This window comes from Elephantulus edwardii, unplaced genomic scaffold, assembly GCF_000299155.1.
Source record: "Elephantulus edwardii isolate Elephantulus edwardi_28Jun2011 unplaced genomic scaffold, EleEdw1.0 scaffold00086, whole genome shotgun sequence".
In the NCBI taxonomy this organism is placed as follows: Eukaryota; Metazoa; Chordata; class Mammalia; order Macroscelidea; family Macroscelididae; genus Elephantulus; species Elephantulus edwardii.
In genome coordinates, this window is record NW_006399836.1 from 6,235,683 (window position 1) to 6,256,098 (window position 20,416).

Below are 20,416 nucleotides of genomic sequence, written 5' to 3' on the forward strand. Positions count from 1 at the left end.
AAGAAGAAGAAGAAGAAGAAGAAGAAGAAGAAGAAGAAGAAGAAGAAGAAGAAGAAGAAGAAGAAGAAGAAGAAGAAGAAGAAGAAGAAGAATCCAAGAGACGCCATGGAGGCAAAGTCCTTTGTAAATTACAAAGCACTGAACAAATGTGAACAGTCCAGCCAGCCCCCAGCTCTGTGGAACCAGGGTAAGGTCAGAACTCAGGGCCCTGCCCTCTACACCCTGGCTCCGGGGCTCACATCCCTGCCTGGCTGGCAGAGGAGACAGAGCACGGGAGCAGGAGGAACCTTGAGAAGGAAGATATAATAAAGGGCTGGGCCTGGAGTGGAGGAATACATCCTGCATGCGGATGGTCCGGGCCCATGGGCAGCTGGAACCACAGAACTGGAGAGATAGAGAGGCATCCAGGTGTGTGAAGCCGACTTGAGCAGAGGCCTGAAGCCGAGACACAGAGGCCTCAGAAAACATCAGGGCGTGCAGACCTGAGCCCTGGGAGGGGACACCCGGATGGAGGGTAGGAAACCTTGAATCCAGGTTACTAAAACTCTTTTCAGTGACGGACAACCACTGAAGATTCGTGGGAGAATAATGAGCCCACAGCCGTGGTGATGGTTCTGACTCACCAACCCCAGAGGACAGAGTACAACAGCCCAGCTGGTTTCCCAGGCTGGACACTGTCAAACACACAGGCCCCCACAGGCGGTAAAGCTCTGCACAGCAGACTGCCACATCTTTCTCCCTACAGAGCAGCCAGTGAACTCAAACCGCTGACCTTTGGTGAGTGGTCCAATACTTAACCCACTGCACCACCAAGATGCCGTCAAAGACTTGAAGGGACTGGGAGAGACTGATGGAGGGAGGGACAGACAGACGAGTGGAAGTCAACAGTAGCCCCTCCTGGCACACAGCATCTCACAGTTCACACACAAGGGCCCAGGGCCCCCTGAGCATAAAGGCCCTAGGATGCTGTGGTCAGACCCTTGGACTGGACGAAGGCCCCACAGCCTCTACACAGTGATGGGCGGAGTCAGCAGGTCCCAGAGGCCAGATCTAAACGCTCAGCCACTTAGAAGCCAAGAGCACTCACAGACCCCAGCCTGGGCAAACAGAGGGGGCTGAAGGCTGGGGGAGAAGGGCAGACAAACCCAAAGGGAAGGGCCAATGGTGGGGGACCAGGGGACAGCCAGAAAGGGGCAGAGCGAGTGAACCTCCCCCAGAGAATGTCCTTGCAGCCACTGCCTCCCATTGCCTCCCCTTGGAGACCTCACTATCCACCTCCCCCCATTCTACAGACTGAGAGACAGAGGGCAAGAGGGGGAGTGACTCCCCCAAGGTCACTCAGCAGCAGTTGCCTCCTCCCTCCCAGCCCAAGCTCGCCCTCCCCTCCCAGAGCGGAGAGGCCTTCACAGCCCACTGGCTCCCATCATGCATGGCTGCCTCCCATGCAGCAGAAGCGCTGGCTCAGCCTCGGTCAGTGAGTGGGCGGAGGCAGTCCATGTGCCAGGAGGGAAGGGGGCTGCAAACTCTTCAAAGAGAGCACCCCAGAGAGCTAAGGAGAGACAGACCCTGGAGGACACCCCCTGGGGCGTGCAGAGCTGCAGAGCAAGCCTGCCTGCCCCCGGACATCAGCTCAGGGGAGGACAGACAGAGCCTGGGCAGGCTAGTGGCGAGATGGGCCCTTGCCCAGGCTTTGCAGGTGGCCCTGGTGTCCTGGATAAAAGCGTAGGCTGGGCAGTTAGAGGAGCAGAGGTTTTCAACCTGGCTCTGCTTCCCTCTGGCTGTGCAGCCCTGGATCAAAGGGACTTAACCTCTGAGTTGCATTTTTCTTACGGGTAAAATGGGAGTATGATAGCACCTACCTCCGTGGGTGAGGATTGTCCTTGTTGTGGTGGTTGTTAGATGCCACCGAGTCAGTTCCAACGCAGCGACCCCACATACAACAGAGCAAAACACAGCCAGGTCCTGTTCCGTCCCCAGTCTCCATTGCGCTTGAGCCCATAAATGTAGGCACCGTGTCAGTCTGTCTCATAGACAGTTTTCCTCTTTGTCATTCGCCAACTTTTTCAAGCATGCTGTTCTCCAACAACTGGTCCCTCTTGATAGCATGCCCAGTGCACCTGAGATGAAGTGTGTCCCTCACTCCTTCCAACACGGATATATTTGTTCTTCTTACAGCCCGTGCTATCGTCAACATTCTTTGCCAACCCCACAATTCAAAGACATCCATCCTTCTTTAGTCTTCCTTATTCACTGCCCAGCTTTCACATGTATATGAGGTAATTGCAAATACCATGGCTTTAGTCATTCAAAACTCTGTCCTCCAGGTGACATCTGTGCTTGTGAATACTTTAAGGAATTCTCTGGCAGCACGTTTGCCTAATGCACTGGGTCGGCTGACTCCTCGGCCATGGGTGTTGGATGCGGATCCACACATAACTCAGATCTTTGACAATGTTTGCCACAATGTTGCTGATCCATCCAGTGATGAGTATCTTTGTTTCTCTTGCTGTTGAGATGTAATCCAGATTGAAGGCTATCGTCTTTGTTCTTCATCCCTAAGTGCTCCAACTCTTCCCTCTCAACAGGCAAGATTGTGGCAGCTGCATGTCACCTGCCATTAATGAGTCCTCCTCTTGTCTTGATGCCATGTTCTCCAGAGAGCTCAGCTTCTTGGATCGTTTGTTCAGCATACAGACTGAGTGTGTTGAAAAGATAGAGTCCTGAGGAACGTCTTCCCTGATTTTAAGCCACGCAGAATCCGCTTGTTGTGTTCAAATCAGTGTTTCTTGGTCTATGTAAACGTTCCATATGAGCACAATTTGGTGTTCTGGAATTCTCATTCTTCTCAGTGTTATGCATAACTGATTACAATCCCTGAAATTGAATACCTTTACATAAAGGCCATAAATATGTCAATAAAACATAGATAAATATCTTCCTAGTATTCTCTGCTTCCACCAAGATCCATGTAACATCAACAATGATATTCCTTGTTGCACATTCTCTTCAGAATCCAGCTTGAGTTTCTGGCAATTCCTTTTCAGCATACTGCTATACCCATTTTATAATCATTTTCCACAAGATTTTATCTGCATGTGATATTAATTATCTTGGTCACTAGTTTCCTTGCAAACTATTCCTCTTTCTTTGGAATAGGCACATAAATGGATCTCTTCCAATCTGTTGATCAGGAAGCTGTTCTCCAAATATCTTGACAGAGACAAGTGATTGCTATCAGAGTGGCATCGAGTTGATGAAACATCTCAACTGGCATTTCATTGCTTTCTGGAGCTTTGTTTTTCACTGTATGGTTCAAAATCCAAAAAGGAGTGTGTCAGAGATGTGTCTTGTCTCCATACCTTTTCAATCTGTACGCAGAACAGATCATTCGAGAGGCTGAACTTTATGAGGAGGAACGTAGCATCAGGACTGGGGGAAGACACATCAACAACCTGCATTATACAGATGACACAACCTTACTTACTGGAACTTAGGAGGACCTGAAGCATTTGCTGCAGAGGGTCAAAGACTGTAGTCTGAAATATCGATTGAAGCTCAACATCAAGAAAATGAAGAGTCAATAGGAAGCATCATGACAGACGGTGAAAAGATGGAGATTGTTAGCAGCTTTAGTTTGCTTAGTTCCACAATCAATACTCTTGGCACCAGTAGTCAGGTAATCAAAAGACAAATTGCATTAGGAAAATCTACTGTCAGGGACCTCTCCAGAGTACTGAAGAGTAACAATGTCAGTCTAGAGACTACGGTGCACCTGATCCAGGCTATGGTCTTCACAATTACTTGCTGTGCATCAGAGCTGGTCAATGACCAAGGATGACAGAAGAAGAATTGATGTCTTTAAGTTGTGGTGCTGGAGAAGAATATTGAACATACCATGGACCACCAAGAAAACAAACTGATCTATCTTGAAGAGGGTGCAACCAAGTTGCTCCAAGAAGGCAAGGATATTGAGAGTCTGTCTCACATACTTTTGGAGAAACACGTAGACAGGAGGAACCAGACTGTGGAGAAGGATATTACGCTTGGAAGGGTCAAGGGACAGCGCAGAAGAGGAGGATCCTGGATGAGATGGATTGACACAGTAACTGGGGTAATGAGGGTGGGTGTGCCAGAGACAGTGAGATTGGTTCAGGATCGAGCAGGGTTCAGAGCTACGGTGCATAGGGTCGCCATGAGTCACAGTCAACTCAATAACAAATAACAACAACAATTGTTTCCTCATTTCTGTTGGGTCCTCTTTCTTTGGAATGGGCACATACATGGATCTCTTCCAATGTGTTGATCAGGTAGCAGTCCTCCAAATATCTTGGCAGAGACAGGTGAGTGCTGCCAGCGTGGCACCTAGTTGATGAAACGTCTCAACTGGCATTTCATTGATTCCTGGAGCTTTGTTTTTCACCATTGCCTTCAGTGTAGCTGGTACTTCTTCAAATACCACAGGTTCTCGAATACATGATACCTCCTCCTAAAATAGTGGAACATCACCCACTTCTTTTTGGGTCAGTGGCTCTGCATATTGCTTCCATCTTCTTTTCAGTGCTTCCTGCGTCATTTAATATTTTGCCCATAGAATTCTTCAAGATTGCAACCTAATGACTGATTTTCTTTTTCTTCAGTTCTTTTAACTTGAGAAATGCTGAGTGCATTCTCTTTTGATTCATTAACTGATTCTTTGCACATTTTCTTTTATTTTTATTGAAGATGATCATTGGTTCCAAGCACTCCACACAGGCAATATCAGCTCCCACTAGTATCATAACAGAGCACCCTTCTGTGCTGGACACGGGTGCTTCTCAGGAATCATTCCCTAATCTCCCATTACAGAGATGAGAACACTGAGGTTCAGAAGTGTCTAAAATCTACCACTTCTCTCACATGCAGCAGTTACCCTCCTAAGAAAGGCCCATAAAGTCTAATCCAAGGTGGAAAATGGGTTTTCAACTGATTAGTCTTGGTCACCAAGGATGCTCTGCTGGAGGTGCCTGTGATCCATTAGTAATGTCTTCACGGGTGGGGACACGGCTACCAGGCTCAAAACTGGCACTGATTTATCAAAATAACAAAAGTTGAATGTGATTTTTCCTGGAAACAATGTCTTACAAAGGAGTGTTCTCATCCAAAGACTTTCTGCCCAGCATATTACTGACTCTACTATAAACCAAGGGCTTACTTGACTCTGCAATGAGGCCCTGTTCACCATCTGGACACAGATAATAACAGTGATAATCCTACTTGAGGTGGGTTGGTTTTTCACAAACCACCAATGAACCAATGAGCCATCTCTGAGCTTTGTTGCTAGATGGTGGGGTTTTTCTTAAGGTGCATTGGGGCTGCAGTGGGTAAAGCACTCCTTTGGCTCTGATAGCCTAATGTGAAGGAGTTGTGCTGCCAATAGGAAAGCACGTGGTTCAAATCCCCCAGCTCCTCCACAGAAAGCAGATGTTCAGTAATGGTTACATCCAGTAAGCCACTGGACGGTCAGCTATGAGTCAGTTCTGACTCGACGGTAACTAACAACAACAGCAAGAACTAACCAAAAGGCCAGAAGTTCAAACCCACCAGCCACTCCACCAGAGAAAGATGAAGCAATCTGGTTCTGCAAAGATCTACAGCTGTGAAAGCGCCGTGGGCAGCTCTCTGCTGACCAGTAGCGTCCTAGTATTCCAGAACAACCCACGTGCTTGGGTGATGGTTTTTCAAGTCTACAAACCTGCATTTCTTCAAGCTGCCCGATGTACTGCTTTGGTCTTGAATGCAACCCAGTGAAATGGTATCACCATCCCCAAATGAGACATCAAAATGTGGGAGCTCAGAGGGGCTACGAAACTGGCCAAGGATCACATAGCAAGTAAGATGGACAGCCAGGCCCCATCTGTCTAATTCAGGTCTCCAGAATTTTGCACAGTGTCACAGGCCACGTCCCTATGAGTCAAATTTCACAACAGGCCTCCTGACACTTCAAAGCCAGAGTTCTCCCCAATCCTGCCAGAGTCCAGCAACAGCAGTGCCCAGGGCCCCGCCAGGCGGGGAGTATCGCTGACATTCAGGGAGCAGACTTTTCCCGCCCAGCCTCACAGCTTCTGGAAGGTCCCAGCAGCATGGCTGGCTCTCCAGTGAGTCAGGCAGTGACTCAGGGCCGAGCTCGGCCCAGTGGAGCTGAGTCAGGGAGCACCGAGCTTCAAAGGCAGCTGGCCCCAAGCCAGGGCCCCTCAGCTCCGGGGACACAGAGCCCATACTGCCCAGCCCCCTCCTGAGGCTGTGGTTTCAGAGCTACCCACGCAGCCACTGTTCCTTGGACTCTCCGCGGGGAGCAGTCCCACCCACCGTGGGGTCTGAAAATGATTAAGAGATGTTACCCACAATCGGAGGCAGAGAAGCTCAGTGGTGGGATTTGATTCTTCCATGCAGGGGACCATAATTCAATTCCTCTGTTGTAACTTGTGGGCAGCCATCACTGTGTCAGGGAAGGCCTGTGTGAGGAACAGATTTCAGCAGAGTTTCTAGACTAAGAAACTAGGAAGAAAGGCCTGGTAATTACTTCCTAAAGTCATCCAGTGGAAACCCATAGATCACAATGATCTGATCTTGTCTCATTGGGAGGATGGCACAGAGACAGGCAGTATTTCATTCCACTGTAACAGGGTCTCCCTAGTCAGGGCCAACTCGAGGTAGCTCATGACAACAACTAATGTCTAGCACCCAGGAGTCAGGAACCCCAAAAGCCCTGTAATGCAAGACAACGGGACATGTTCCATCAGCATCATAGACCTAGGATAGAGTCACAGATAAGTGCAAATTATTGCTGGCTTTAAGAAGCGGAGAGTCATGAGGACTCCTGTCTTGTTGACTTGTAAGGGCTCAGGCTGATTGAAGGGACCAGTCAGCCTGAAACACAGAAAGAAGTGTAGACTCCTGAGTTTGCAGCTGGTGCCTACGTAGACCTAGCCTTGGATGGCTTGAGATGAGTTGACCAGAGCCCAAGATGTTCCATGCTGTCAGCTAGTGTTGATTGCTGCAGCGTGACTGGACTTTGCTTATGGAAGCAGATGCTAAAAGTTCTCACTGGAACAAAAGGTTCTTCAGAGAAGGAACATGCTTGTTTTCTCAGAGTACTGGTTTGATGTTGTTGTTGTTATCGGCTGCCTTCGAGTCGAGCATGACTAATAGTGACCCTATGAACAAAAGGCCTGAAGACTCTCTACAACTATCAACATGTATCAAAGTTCATAGGGTTCCTGGAGGCATGGTATTTAGGAAGTGGATGCTACTCCTGCTTCCAAACCTGTCATAGTATGTTATTGTTTTTATATGTCATTGAGTCACTTGTGATGTATAGTGACCCTGTGTACAGCAGCTCTGAACCCTTCCCTGTCCTGAGCCAGTCTCACTAACTCCGACACACCAACCCCCATCGCCCCAGTTACTATATCAATCCATCTCAGCCAGGATCTTCCTCTCCTGTGCTGTCCCTCCACCCTTCCAAGCATGATGTCCTTATCCAAGGACCAATCTCTCCTAGCCACATGCCTGCAGATAGGGATGGATAAATTAAAAAAATGGCTATCTAAAATGGGAAAGATTGACATGAAGTTACTGGCTTACACACTTTCACGAACATAGTTATTGCATATTGTAAGGAGAAAGTTATTTTTCCCATATGTGAATGTTGTGGTTAACCTTGAGAGAAATGGGAATCCAAGAATACTTGATTGTGCTCATGTGAAATGTATACTTTGACAAAGAAGCAGTTATCAGAACAGAGCAAGGAAACACTACATGGTTCAAAATTAGGAAAGGTACACATCAAAGACACATCCTATCTCCAGAACTTTTAAATCTATATGCAGAATTGATCATTTGGGAGGCTAAACTTCATAAGGAGGAATGTGGCATCAGGTTTGGAGGAAGACTCATCAGCAACCTATGTTATGCAGATGACACAACCTTGCTTGCTCAAATCGAGGAGGACCTGACACGCTTGCTACAGAAGGTCAAGGATTGTAGTCTTCAATATGGATTGAAGTTCAACATCAAGAAGACAAAGATTCTCACCACTGGGCCAACTGACAGCATCATGATAGACAGTGAAAAGATTGAGACTGTTAGCAGCTTTAGTTTGCTTAGTGCCACAATCAACACTCTTGGCACTAGCAATCGGGAAATCAAAAGATGAATTGCTCTTGGAAAATCTGAGATCAGGGACCTCTCCAGAGTACTGAAGGGCAAGAATGTCAGTCTAGAGACTAAGATGTGCCTGATCCAAGTCATGGTCTTTCCAATTACTTGCTATGCATCAGAGAGCTAGGTAATGACTAAGAATGAGAGCAGAAGAACTGATGCCTTCGAGTTGTAGTGCTGGAGAAGAGTATTGAACATACCATGGACCACCAAGAGAAGTAATAGGTCTATCCTGGAGAGGGTGAAACCAAGCTACTCCTTGGAGACAAAGGATGTTGAAACTCTGCCTCATATACTTTGGTCAGGTGGCCAGGAGGAACCAGTCCTTGGAGAAGGACATCACCAGGGGACAGAACAGAAGAGGAAGGCCCTGGATGAGACGGGTAGATGTGTCAGGGACAATGAGTTTAGCTCAAGAAAGAGCAGGATTCAAAGCTGTTGTACATAGGGTCCCTATGAGTTGCAGGCAACTTGATGGCACATAACAACAACAACAACATGTGAATGTTAATGGCTAGAAAAACCAGAGAGTGGCCTGCGGAGTTTATCTTTCAATATGATTTTCCTAGCCATTATTTTGCTTTGTTTATGTTTATGAGTGGGAATACATGAACAGAGCATGTCAGCCGATGCACAAGGGGAATGAATATCTACCATTCCACAAGGAGATTGCCCAGTGGTCAACAATATACAAGGGGATTGGCTAGTCTCACTACTGAGTTGAGCAAACTAACAGCAAGAGGCAGACAGATCTTCTGGCATCACTTAACAACAAACAAAAGACTGTAGGAGGACTTTCTTGCTTTAGCTACACATCCAGCAGCAGCATGCATGGCTGAACTGGAGACCTGTCATGAGAAGGGAACGTGGAGAGAGGAGAGCCAATATTGGCAGGACTGAGAACTTGTTGGACAAACGGAGGTGTGAAGTCAGTATTGGCAGGACTGAGAACTTGGGAACACTGGCCTAAAAGCCATAAGGCTTAAGGCTGAGGTGCCTATGTGCACATTTTGGGAGCTATCTTGACGGTATTCTGTTGTTAATCTGAATTAATCTTTTTACTTTCCCAATACGGTTCTTTATGGTCTGTGAGCTATTGCATCAGATTTTGGACCAAGAAAACAGTAAGCTTGATTTGAGGTAAGTAGAAAGAGGTATGGGACCATGGAGGACATGTCTGACCTCACGGGAGTTGGCTGTGTTATTGATGCTGTTGACGGGGACACCTTTTGTGAAGTTGGTAAAGGTCAGATATGGCCATCCCCACATGGACCTTGCTCTTTTTTATAACAGCTCAAACCGCAACACACTGTTGTTTCTTCTTGTTGTTAGGTGCCATTGAGTCAACTATAACTCACAGCAACCCTACGGATAACGGAAGCTTTTCCCATCCTATGCCATCCTCATCATCTCTGACGCACTCAAGCCCACTATAACAATCACTGCGTTAATCCATCTCAGTGAAGATCTTCTCCTCCTTCACTGACCCTCCACCTTTCCAAGCATGATGGAGGTCCTTTTCCAAGGACTGGCTCCTTCTACCAACATGTTAGATGAAGCTGTCTTCCTTGCCCCTAAGAAGCACTCTGGCTGCAACTTTTGCAAGATGTATTTGTCTTTTTGGCAGTCCATGAGATATTTAGTAATCTTCTTCTCCAATACCACAACTCAAAGGCATCAGTTCCTCTTCAATTATCCTTATTCATCATCCAGTTTTCAGATAGCAAGTAATTAAAGCAGTTACAGTTTGGATTAGGTGCACCTTATTTTTCAAACTGTCATCATTGCTGGTCAGCACCTTGGAGAGGTCCATGACAGCAGACTTTCCCAATGCAATATGTCTTAGTATATACCAGTTGTTGGTGCCAAGGATGCTGACTGTGGATCCAAGCAAGTGAAGTCATTGATAATTTCTATCTCTTCTCCATCTCTCATGGTGTTGTCTATTGGTCCAGTTTTGTCTCTTCATGTTAAGATGCAGTCTACACTGGAGATAGATGGTCTTTGATCCTCTGTAGCAAGTGCTTCAGTTTTTCCTCATTTTCAACAGGCAAAGTTGTGTCATCTGCATAAAGCAGATTGTTGATGATTCCTCCCCTGATCCTGATACCACATTCTTCTTCATAGAGTCCAGTGGGAAAACTGATAGATGTAAAAAGGATCACAATAGAAAGTCCTTGACAGAAAAAATGTGAAACAAAACCCAAAAGCATAAAAATGACCAGGTTTACTAGTCTGATGGAGAATGGCAGAACTCCAGAGACTATGACCCTTAGTCACTCTTCAAACCTGGGCCAAACTCACCCTGTTGTTCAACTCTCAGTCAACAGACAAACCTATAACTTGAACAATAACACCAGGCAGGCATTCTTCAGAACACTTAACCGTATAAGATCAAAAAGGATTAGGGAGCTCTGGGGGCCTAGTGGCAAGAAGCTGCACTACAATCCCAGAGATATGCAGTTCGAATCCACCAGACGCTCTGCTGGAGAAGGAGGGGCAATCTCCTCCTGTACCAGTCAGATCCAATTTGACGGTACACACAAAAAATAATAAAACTTTTTTTAAAAAAAGAAAAGGATAGCATCTGCCCCAGGATGCAGCTCAGCAGGCAGCAAGGCGTAGGATAGAAGGATTAATGGAAATGAGAATCACAGGGAAGAAATGGGGAAAGTTACACTGTGGAGATTTTCATAAAACAACATATGTGGTCCAGGACTTAAGAACAATAAATGACATAGTTGAGCCTCTAAAAAAAAAGTGTGTGAATGGAAAGTTGAATGGAAAACCAATTTTTTTCTGTGCCCTTTCACTAAACCATACAAATATTATCTTTAAAAGATTGACCAAGCAATAAAAGCTGGTGAGGTTGTGGAGAAACTGGAACTCTTATTCACTGTCGGTGGGAGTATAAAACGGTGTAAGCACTGTGGAAGGCGGTATGGCACTTTCTTAAAAAGTTTCAACTAGGGATACCAATTGACCCAGCAATTCCATACTGGGAATATACCCCAAAGAGACCATAACTGACATCCAAGCAGATATATGCACACCCATGTTTATCATGGCTTTGTTCACAATAGCAAGGAGTTGGAAACAACCTAAGTGCCATCAACAAACGAATGGATAGAGAAGCTGTGGTATATTCACACAATGGAATACTACTCTGCACTGAAAAACAAGGAACTCATGAAATATTATTCAAAATGGGTGACCCTGGAGGACATTATGCTGAGTGAAGTAGTTCAGTCATAAAAGGACAAATACTGCATGGTGCCACTGTTTTAAAACAGGACTGACATCGAGGCTGGGAGGAGATTGAAGAAGATGGGATAAATTATTGAAACAGATGAGGGAGAGAACTGTTTAAAAGGGATATGTGATTAGGTATTACTGTCATGACAGGAGTCCAGAGCAAAGGCTGCATAGTGGAGTGGACTTGGGGGGAGGCATTGTAAAACAATGAAAGAATTTTTCTTTTACTTTTCAAAGAGAAGAGTAAACTGGGAGGCGCCGGGTGGGGGGAGGGAGAAAAACGCAACAATGAATGAATGGAAATCCAGTCTCTGTAAATTTTCATTAAAATTAATAATAATAAACAAAAAAGATTGTCAGCTCCCATTAAGAAGTGGGTTAGGCAAGTACAGCCCAGAAGTCACTTTCCTTCCACCGAGATTTCTGGCCAAACAAGAACCCTCAAGCCCACAGCACCTGATCAAAGACCCACACACACCCCATCACCAATTCCCTAAAGCCTGTCTTGAGCTCCCATCATCAAAACCCTGCCCTCAGGTCCCTGGGCCATGCCAAGGACTGGAGAGTCCACATTTGCAGACACCAAAAAAATTTCCATGCCATGATCACCCTCACAGAGCCCAGAACCGCGGCTTTCAGTCTCAAGGACATCAAACCTTACACTCCCATGCTTGAACACAAAACTTTAGTGTCTTAGAATCACAGGAGCTTGGAATCTGCATGACTCTGATCTTTAAGCCTTAACATTGAACTTGTGCACAGTCACAGGTGTGTCGGGTCTGAGCATCCCAGGACCTGACGCTCTGCTTTTGAATCATCAAAAGTCAGCAGTCAGCAGCCTCTGGCGATGGGGAACCAGGGGCACTCAGCTGCTCTGAGCATCTCAGAGAGCTGGAAAGCTCAGTCCCTGGCGATTAAACTCATCACCACTTCCCACGCCATCTTGGCTTCCGTACACATGGACCCAGGACTCTCCCCAGACACAGGTGGCAGGAGACGGGCCAAGTCCAGCTCCACTGAGGGGCCAGAACCCATTTCCCCCATTCCTGGGTGAAACTCACAGTTGCCTCATCCCGGGGAGGCCTCAGGTCTGAAGTAGAGACTAAAGAGAGGGACCCAAGGAGCCCAGTCTGACCACACGCCCACCATGTAGAAAACTGGGAGGACCTGTGGGTTCGCAGGGGTCAGGGCCCAGGGAGAGGTCGAGGGAGGAGAGTGTATCCTCTAGTGGGTGAGTGGTAGGGAGAGTGCAACTGGCATCTTGGGGTCCCAAGGCTGGAAGGCAGGTCACAGCATGACAGGTGTTTGGACTCCCCTTCCAATAGGCTCTCCGACACTCCACAAGCCATGTGCACACACAGAGGGCAAGCTGGGTCACACCCAGGGCAAGTTGGGTCACACTCAGGTTCCGGTCATCCAAGCCATGCCCCTGCCTCCAGCCCAGAGCAATGAGATGCTCCCTCTGCCAGAATAACAGTCAGGGATGAGGGTCTCGAATACCAGAGGCTTGAAGAGGTGAGGTGGCCTGCCCAAGGTCACCCAGCATCCAAGTGGCGGAGCCAGAATCGACCCCTGTGGTCTAGCCCAGGCAAGGCCCCAGTTCTCCCCACAGCCCTTCTCCTCAAAGGTCCTCAGCTCCTATGTTCACCTCCTCCCTTTGATCTAGCTGCCTCAACCCTCATGCTACAGGCTCTGAAGATGTCCCCGAAGTTTTGCACTGAAACTATCCATAGGGATGCATCTTTGTCCTCACCCCGACTCCCCAGAACACCCCAGGAATGACCAGTTCGGCCTCCTTGTCCTCTATGCCCCAGGGCCCGACTCCAGGTGACCATCAGGGTGTGCTGAGTGAACAGAGTTTCACAGTGGCTCCTGTCACCATGCTGTGGTCGTCAGAGCTGTCCCTGGAGCACCCAAGCTCTAGTCCACCTCCTTGCCTAGGACTTCAGTCTGCTGTCTGTCCAAGAGCCAGCGCTGACCTAAGACCATCACTTCCTCAGCCCTCTGCTGAGTGAAGAAGCCAGCAGGTGTGGCTCAGAGGTTCTGTCCTGTCCAAACCTGGGCCCCAAAGCCGCCTCCTCACTGCTCACTGGTCACCACGCTCATACCTGCAATCACACCCACACAGCTCAGGGACCTTCTAAAGCACAGACCTCACCTCACCACACCGTGCTTTAAACCCTCAATGGCTCCCCAAGGCTTTGTGACCAACCAACTCCTCACTCACTTGTAAAGCTCACGGAGGCCCACCCCCTCCAGCCTCATCTCCCCATTCTATCCTGTCGGCCCTCCCCATCCACACCCACAGCCCCCAGCTCCTCACGCCACCCGCAGGCCTCTGCCCACACTGTGCCAAGTCTCCACTCACCACCCCCTCCACCTTCAATACTGAAGACTCAGCTCACAGCCAAGGTGCCCTCGCATATACCAAGCGCACACTCACCATAGGCCAGGCCCTGGGCTGGACGCTGAGGCCCACATTGAGTAAGACAAGCTCAGTCCCTAACCTATTGTGCCTTAGAGAACCCCAAGAGGAGACTGATGTGGGCTTAAGGAAGCTACTGACACCTGGGCTGAGTGCTATCAACACAGAGGGCGGCGAGAAATCCCAGAGGGCTCCCCTGCGGAGGTGACATGGAAGCCTGGTCTGAAGGATGCAGTGAAGGATCCTGTTGAAGAGGGATGTGGAAAGCCTTTTAGGTAGTGGGAATGCGTGTGAGGAAGCTTTGTGGTCTGGAAGAGGAGAGGGGTGTGGAGTAAGACAGAAGGGAAACCCCACGCCATGGCAACATTAACATGCTGCTCTGTCCCTCAAGGACAAAAGTGAGCTGGGAAGGGGGTAAAAACTGGAAGCAGCAAGCAGAGGCAGGAGACACCCTGAGGGGCAAGTGCTGGAATTCCCAGCCCACCCTGCATAGAGACACAGCAAAGTATATGAGTGGACTTGTGGGGGCCTCAACCTGGACCCTGGAATCAGATGCCTCCTCAGCCACAACCACGAGGGCCTCTGACCCGCCCTCATCAGCCATGTGTGGTCACTAATGGCCTGGTCACTAGGCACAGGCCCAGGGGCTGCTCTAATACTGTGTCCTCAGAGCTACACACACACACACACACACACACACAGAACTGAGGGCATTCTGAACCCAGCCTGCCTGAGCCTGCAAATCATCAATCAGGGATTTCCAGACCCTTCCCATCAGCAAGCACCAAGTCCATCTCCCCAGACCCACCGCCTGGGCCCCCTCGCCGTCACCAATACCCAGCAGCCTCCCAGGCCTTGAAGTCTCCCTCCTAGGGGAGGGTGTGACCCGGGGGTTTCTGTCCAGGAGCAGCCTCGCCCACAAGGATATGGATTACAGACCATCTTGATGCACCAGTTCCGGGGGCTGGTGGTCTGGCGTAGGCAGAAGAAGGCAACCGGAGCGAGGTCAGGGTGCGGGACGTCGGGATCCACACCGTCTAGGGGCTCCTCTGGGTCCGGAGGAGAGGGAGGGGGGCTCTGGGGCCCCGGCTGCTCGGTGATGCTGGGCTCAGTGACCAGGGCTGCAGCCAAGGCAGGCGGCGAGATGCTCTCAGCCATGTTGGAGCTGGCCGGGGAGCCCTGGGAGGAGAGAGAGAGGGGGTACATGGAGGGAGTCCCCAACTCGCTTCCCACCACAGGAAGGACCCCCCCGTCACCCTGTTAAGGTTAGGAGAGAGCTGGGGGGCCAGTCTGGCCAACCCCACTGAGCTTCCAGCTTGGTGAGTTAAAGAGCAGACTCTAAAACCTTCCTGGAAAGTCACTGTTTAATTTTTTTTTTCTTTTTCACAATGAGAACAGAGTTGTATATTGATTGCATAATCAACGATAAAGAAAGTTCACAAGGAAAAATTAAAACTTCTTTAAAAGACTGTATTGACAAGCAAATGTGTGTTACGCAGGAGAGGTTGGGGTACTCCAAAGCCAGATACCAGAGGACCTGGGCAGGCCAGAGCAATCAAGGTAGGCTTCCCTGAGGAGGCAACACCTGAGCTGAGATCTACCTGTAACTGAGTCCTTCCCTCTGGTTCCCTGCTCTGGTGCCTCACAAAGCTGAAGACCCAGGAGCCCCAAAGACCAATCTATTTGTTTTACAGATAGAGAAACTGAAGCCCAGGAGGAGGCAGAACAGACAGACAATCAGGTAGCAGCCAGGCTGGGGCTCCAGCCATGGCCTCCCTCAGAGGCAAGTGGCCTTAGCAGCTTCACAGAGCCCGGCTTCGAGGAAGGGCCCTGCGCTGAGCTCCACGCTCTCCTGGTGCTGTCTTCAAATTAATTCTTCACAATGTTCCATCAAAGCTTTCAATCTGCACCGACCTCCACAATCATGGTGCAGGAAAACTTCATCTCACAAACAACATACTAACTTCATCTCACATATAACATGTAACATGGGCATGTTATTAAGCGGGGCCAGTGCTTGGAGAAGGACAGGATTCTTGGAAAGATGGAGCCCTCAGCAAGATAGATTGACGCAGTGACCCTAACAATGGGTCACGTGTATCAGGGGCGCTGAGGGTGGTGCAGGATGGGGAGGTTCAGATGCTCATAGTTACTGTTGCTATGGACAGTAGAGTTGCAGTTGACTCTACAACACACAACAACCACAACCACAATCATGTCCTACCTCCCACGCAAAGGCACTGGCTTTCACCAGCACTTTCTGATCCTGATCTCTAATGCTCACCACAGCCCCAGGAAGGCTCGGATGCCCATTTGACAGGTAAAGAAACTGAGGCTTCACGGAAGGGATGGCGTGTCAAGGCTGCACACTGAGCCAGCATAGAACCAGGCCCTGTTTAGAGGTCAGGACCCCAGCACCAGCCCTCGGGAGCCACTCGGTGACCACTGCAAGTTGTCACCCTTGTCTCTCCTGCAGGACCCTCTTCTGTTCCAGTCAAGACCCCCTCCAACTGGCCAGTGGTAGAGTGGGTAAGACAATGCCTTCATGACCTCATCCAGAAAGCTCCCAACCCTTCAGAGTCCCTCGCATCCTAGAACCCTGACAGTGGGCGGGCTGGGCAGTAAGAGCAGGAGATGGGCACAAAATCCCTGAGCCCTGTGAGGCCCTGAGCTGAGCTGCCCAAGCTGATACGTCCGGACATTTCTCTGGCTCCTGGGGGCCTGGCTGGTCAGAGAAGCAGAGTTTTCCCCCCTGAGCTCAAGTCTTTGCTCCTGGTTCCAGAAAAACAACCGTAGACCTTACATAAGCTCTCAGGCACCTCAGCTGGCCACGTGTCAACCCCCCAGGCTGCAAAACATCTTCCCCTGGGGTTGTTCTGTCTGGCCACAGCTACGCGTTAGAGCCCACCATCTCTCCCCCAAGTCCCTGGGCTTCCTCAGGTCCCAGACACAGCGTGGCTGTCCCTCCTCCTGGCCTCTGCTCCCGCTGGCCCCTCTCCCTGGAGCGCCCTCCCCTCCAACTCTCCAGGCCCTGCTGAGACAGTCATTTGTCCAACAAGTATTTCCTGAGCACCTACTTGGTGCAGGCTCCAGGGCTGGGCACAGCACCAGCCCTCACTCAGGCAGCGCCGCAGCGAGAGGCAAGCCCCGGCCAGCAGAGCACAACCTCCGTTCTCACTGTTCTGTCACCATTACACACACACCCCATTTATGGATTTCAATCTTTATGATTCAGTGTCTGTCTCCCCAACTTGAAATTGAGCTGTCAGAGAGCAGGCTTTGTGTCTGCTTTCCCCACCGCCGTGTCCCCATCGCCTGGGATGGTGCCTGACACATACTGTTGCTCAGCTCTGTGGAGCTGGTCCCAACACACAGTGACCCATGTGGCCGAGAAGAACTGTCCCAGCAGGCTCCCTCGGCGGTCCTCCTGACAGAAGCAGAGCGACCACTAGGTCCTTCTTCCATCAACGGGTTCAAATTATCAACCTTTCAGTTAGCAGCGAGCACTTAACCAAGGTATCCTGGCTCCTACTTCCTGGAAATAGCTCAAGTCGGTGCATGAAAGTACTGGGGAGTAAAAAAACAAGGCAGAGAGGTGGAAGTGGGAAGAAACCCTTAAGCCTCTTCAAAGGAGAGATGTTCACCTTTGAGTAAGACACGGCCCAGGGTGGAAGAGCCTGTGTGAAGCCCACCACGGCTGAGCCGAGGACAAGCCAGCGAGGAGACTAGGGCCGGCCTGCCACAAGGGAGCCTGGCCGTGTCCCAGCACAGCAGCCCCGGGAGGGCTAACGGGGAGACTGAGAGACAGCGGTGGGCAGGGTGAAGCAACAGAGAGGGTGAGGGTGGGAGGGACTGTAGGGTGGCCTGGCCGCGCAGGCTGCCTGTAGAGGCAGTGAGAAAAGGGGTTTAGCTGTAATTTAGAGGTACACTCACCTGGCCATGCGTCAACCCGGAAGCCATCCCCACACGACACCCGAAAACCCTCCCTGGAGCCTTAGTGAGCATGGAGGCCCTGGCCTCTGGGACGGCCTCTCACACCCCGCTCCCCGCTCCCCCCTCTGTCCACTCTGCATTCGCTTGCACTTTGTCTTGCTTCCTTATGTAAAGCTGTCACACCGCATTGTCATCTAGCCTCCCAACGCTCATCCTTCTCGGTGGGGCTCCCAAGGGTCCAAGCAGCCATGCCAACACCCAAACTCCTTCCTCAGTAGACACACAAACCTCCGCCCTCTGATTTCAGTGACCCCCCCCAACCCCACAGGCCTTCACGCTCTGATCTGCTCCCAAAAGACCACTCAGGCCTCCACCCTTTGATCTGCTCCCCAGAAGCTGCCTGCACCTCTACCTTTTGACTTGTTCCTCAGTGACTCCACCCCAGACTTCCACCCTCTGACTACACCAACACGTGGTTTATCTCTTTGAAAACACAGTCCTTCTGCAGGCTGCTTTGGCAAGCCCCTGTGGAGGAAAAATATGATGTGGACAGAAAAGTATGCTGGGACTAGTATGCAAAGGGCTAGTGTGCCATCTGTGGGGGACACAGTCTCTGCCCTTTCTCTGCCATTATCACCGTCCTCATCATCACCACCGCCTCCATCATCACCAACACCGTCAACATCACAGCATCACTGTCACCATCACCATCGTCATGACCGTCATCATCAGAGTATCACTGCCTTCATCAGCACTGACACCATCATCGCAACACAACCACAACCCAGCATCACTGTCAGTACCATCACATCACCACCACCATCACCTTCAATACCATCAGCATATTACCACCGTCATCACCATTGACACCACCATTACACCATCTCCACCTCCGTCGCCGCCACCACCATCGCAACATAACCAACATGAGAATTATCCTCATAAAGGGCCATTATCACTGTTACACGGCATTCTTACTATTATCACCATCCTCGAGTACCACCATCACCACAATGTCAACATCACCACTATTACCGCTGCGGGCATCATTATCAACACTAGCGTCCTCATCCCTACCGTCACCACCATCATCACTATGGCAACAATGTCACCACTACCATCACTATCAAAACTACCATCACATCGCCAGCAGCAGCAGCAGCAACATCACCACCACCACTATCACAACACCACTACCGTCAACAGCACTGCCACCATCACCAACACTCAACCACCACCATCACACCTCAACCACCATCGCCACAGCTTCACGGTCATAAAGATTACCTCTATTGTCACCATCATCACTGCCTTCATCAGCATGAACACAGTCATCACATCAGCACCGCCACCATTACCACCACCACAATCACTGCCATCACAACATTGCCACCATCACCAACCACCACCATGGTTGTCACCGCCATCAGAACATCACAGGTGTCACCATTAACACGACCATCATGGCATCACCAGGTTCTGACAGAGCCCGGCTTTGCATCCAAGTGAAACTGGCGCTCTTCATTTGCCATCTGTGTCAGTTCCCACCACAGTCCCATGCCATACAGACTTCCCTGTGCCCATTACACAGAAAAGAAGACTGAGACCCAGCAGCCCAAGACCCAAGGTCGTGCCACTGGTAAAACGTAGACCTGGATTACCAGTTCAGGGCTGCCCATTCCTGAGTCCAAGAGCTAAACCATTATTACAGGTCCCGCCCAGGAACAGGAGCATGTGCTCTGGAAGCAGGTCTCTCCTGCCACACTTTGTCACGGAGACACCAGGCAGTGACAGTATAGTCCAGCTGCTGGTCCAGTCAAGCCCTCACTGTGGGGGAAGACCCCCAAGTCTTCCCGAGGCTGTGGGATAACGTGTCCCTTGGAATTTTCCAGGTGAAGCTCTAGAATGTACAGAACAGGGTGGGGCGATCCGAGGTCTCCAGAGCTCAGAGCCCAGATGTGGGGAGTCCCTGCGTGTGAGTGTGTGTGCATGTGTGCAGATGCTGTGAGGGTGTGCACTGTGTGTGAAGAGTGCATGAGTGTATGCTCACACACGTGTGGGAAGTGGGTTCACATACAGGCAGGCAATCTGTCCATCCCTCTGTTAACACCTCTCACGGCTAAGTCATCATTATAAAAACAAACAGCAAATGTGTACGCAGGGAAGAACTCAGCTCCAGGGACCCCCAGATTGGAACTTCTCAGGTCGAGGCCCCAGACTTAACAACCACCTTAGATTCCACCGTGTGGGGGCTCCAAGCAAGGCCACCTGAACCCAAGTCCCAGCTGAGTCCCAGCTCTGATAACTACATACCCTGACCTGGCAGGTGTCCTCAGTCACCCTGTCTTTGAAATCGGGATATGTGTTCTGTGGCAGGCTGTTGTGAGGGGGACTTGCGGAACACACGTATGCATCTAACCACACACCAGACACCATGGGGGGTGCACAGTGCAACCCCAAGGTGGTCTCCTGTCCTTGTTAGTATGGTGAGCCATGGAATTCTAGACTCCTGGGACCTCAGAGTTCTGGAACCTGATAGTGTCCAATGTCTGACAAGAACAGGCCCCCTGACGTGGCCTAATCCCTCACCAGCCATCATGCTCG

General features: G+C 49.9%; 1 protein-coding gene across 1 annotated transcript in view; it reads right to left on the bottom strand.

The window, feature by feature from the left end:
• The window catches only part of CACNA1I (calcium channel, voltage-dependent, T type, alpha 1I subunit), a 186,428-nt gene extending 171,391 nt beyond the window's left edge, over positions 1–15,037 (bottom strand). Inside the window, exon 1 of the mRNA XM_006890106.1 lies at positions 14,808–15,037. Coding sequence (XP_006890168.1) covers positions 14,808–15,037 — 230 coding nt within the window. The remainder of the gene's footprint in view (positions 1–14,807) is intronic.
• Between the last annotated feature and the right edge of the window lie 5,379 nt (positions 15,038–20,416).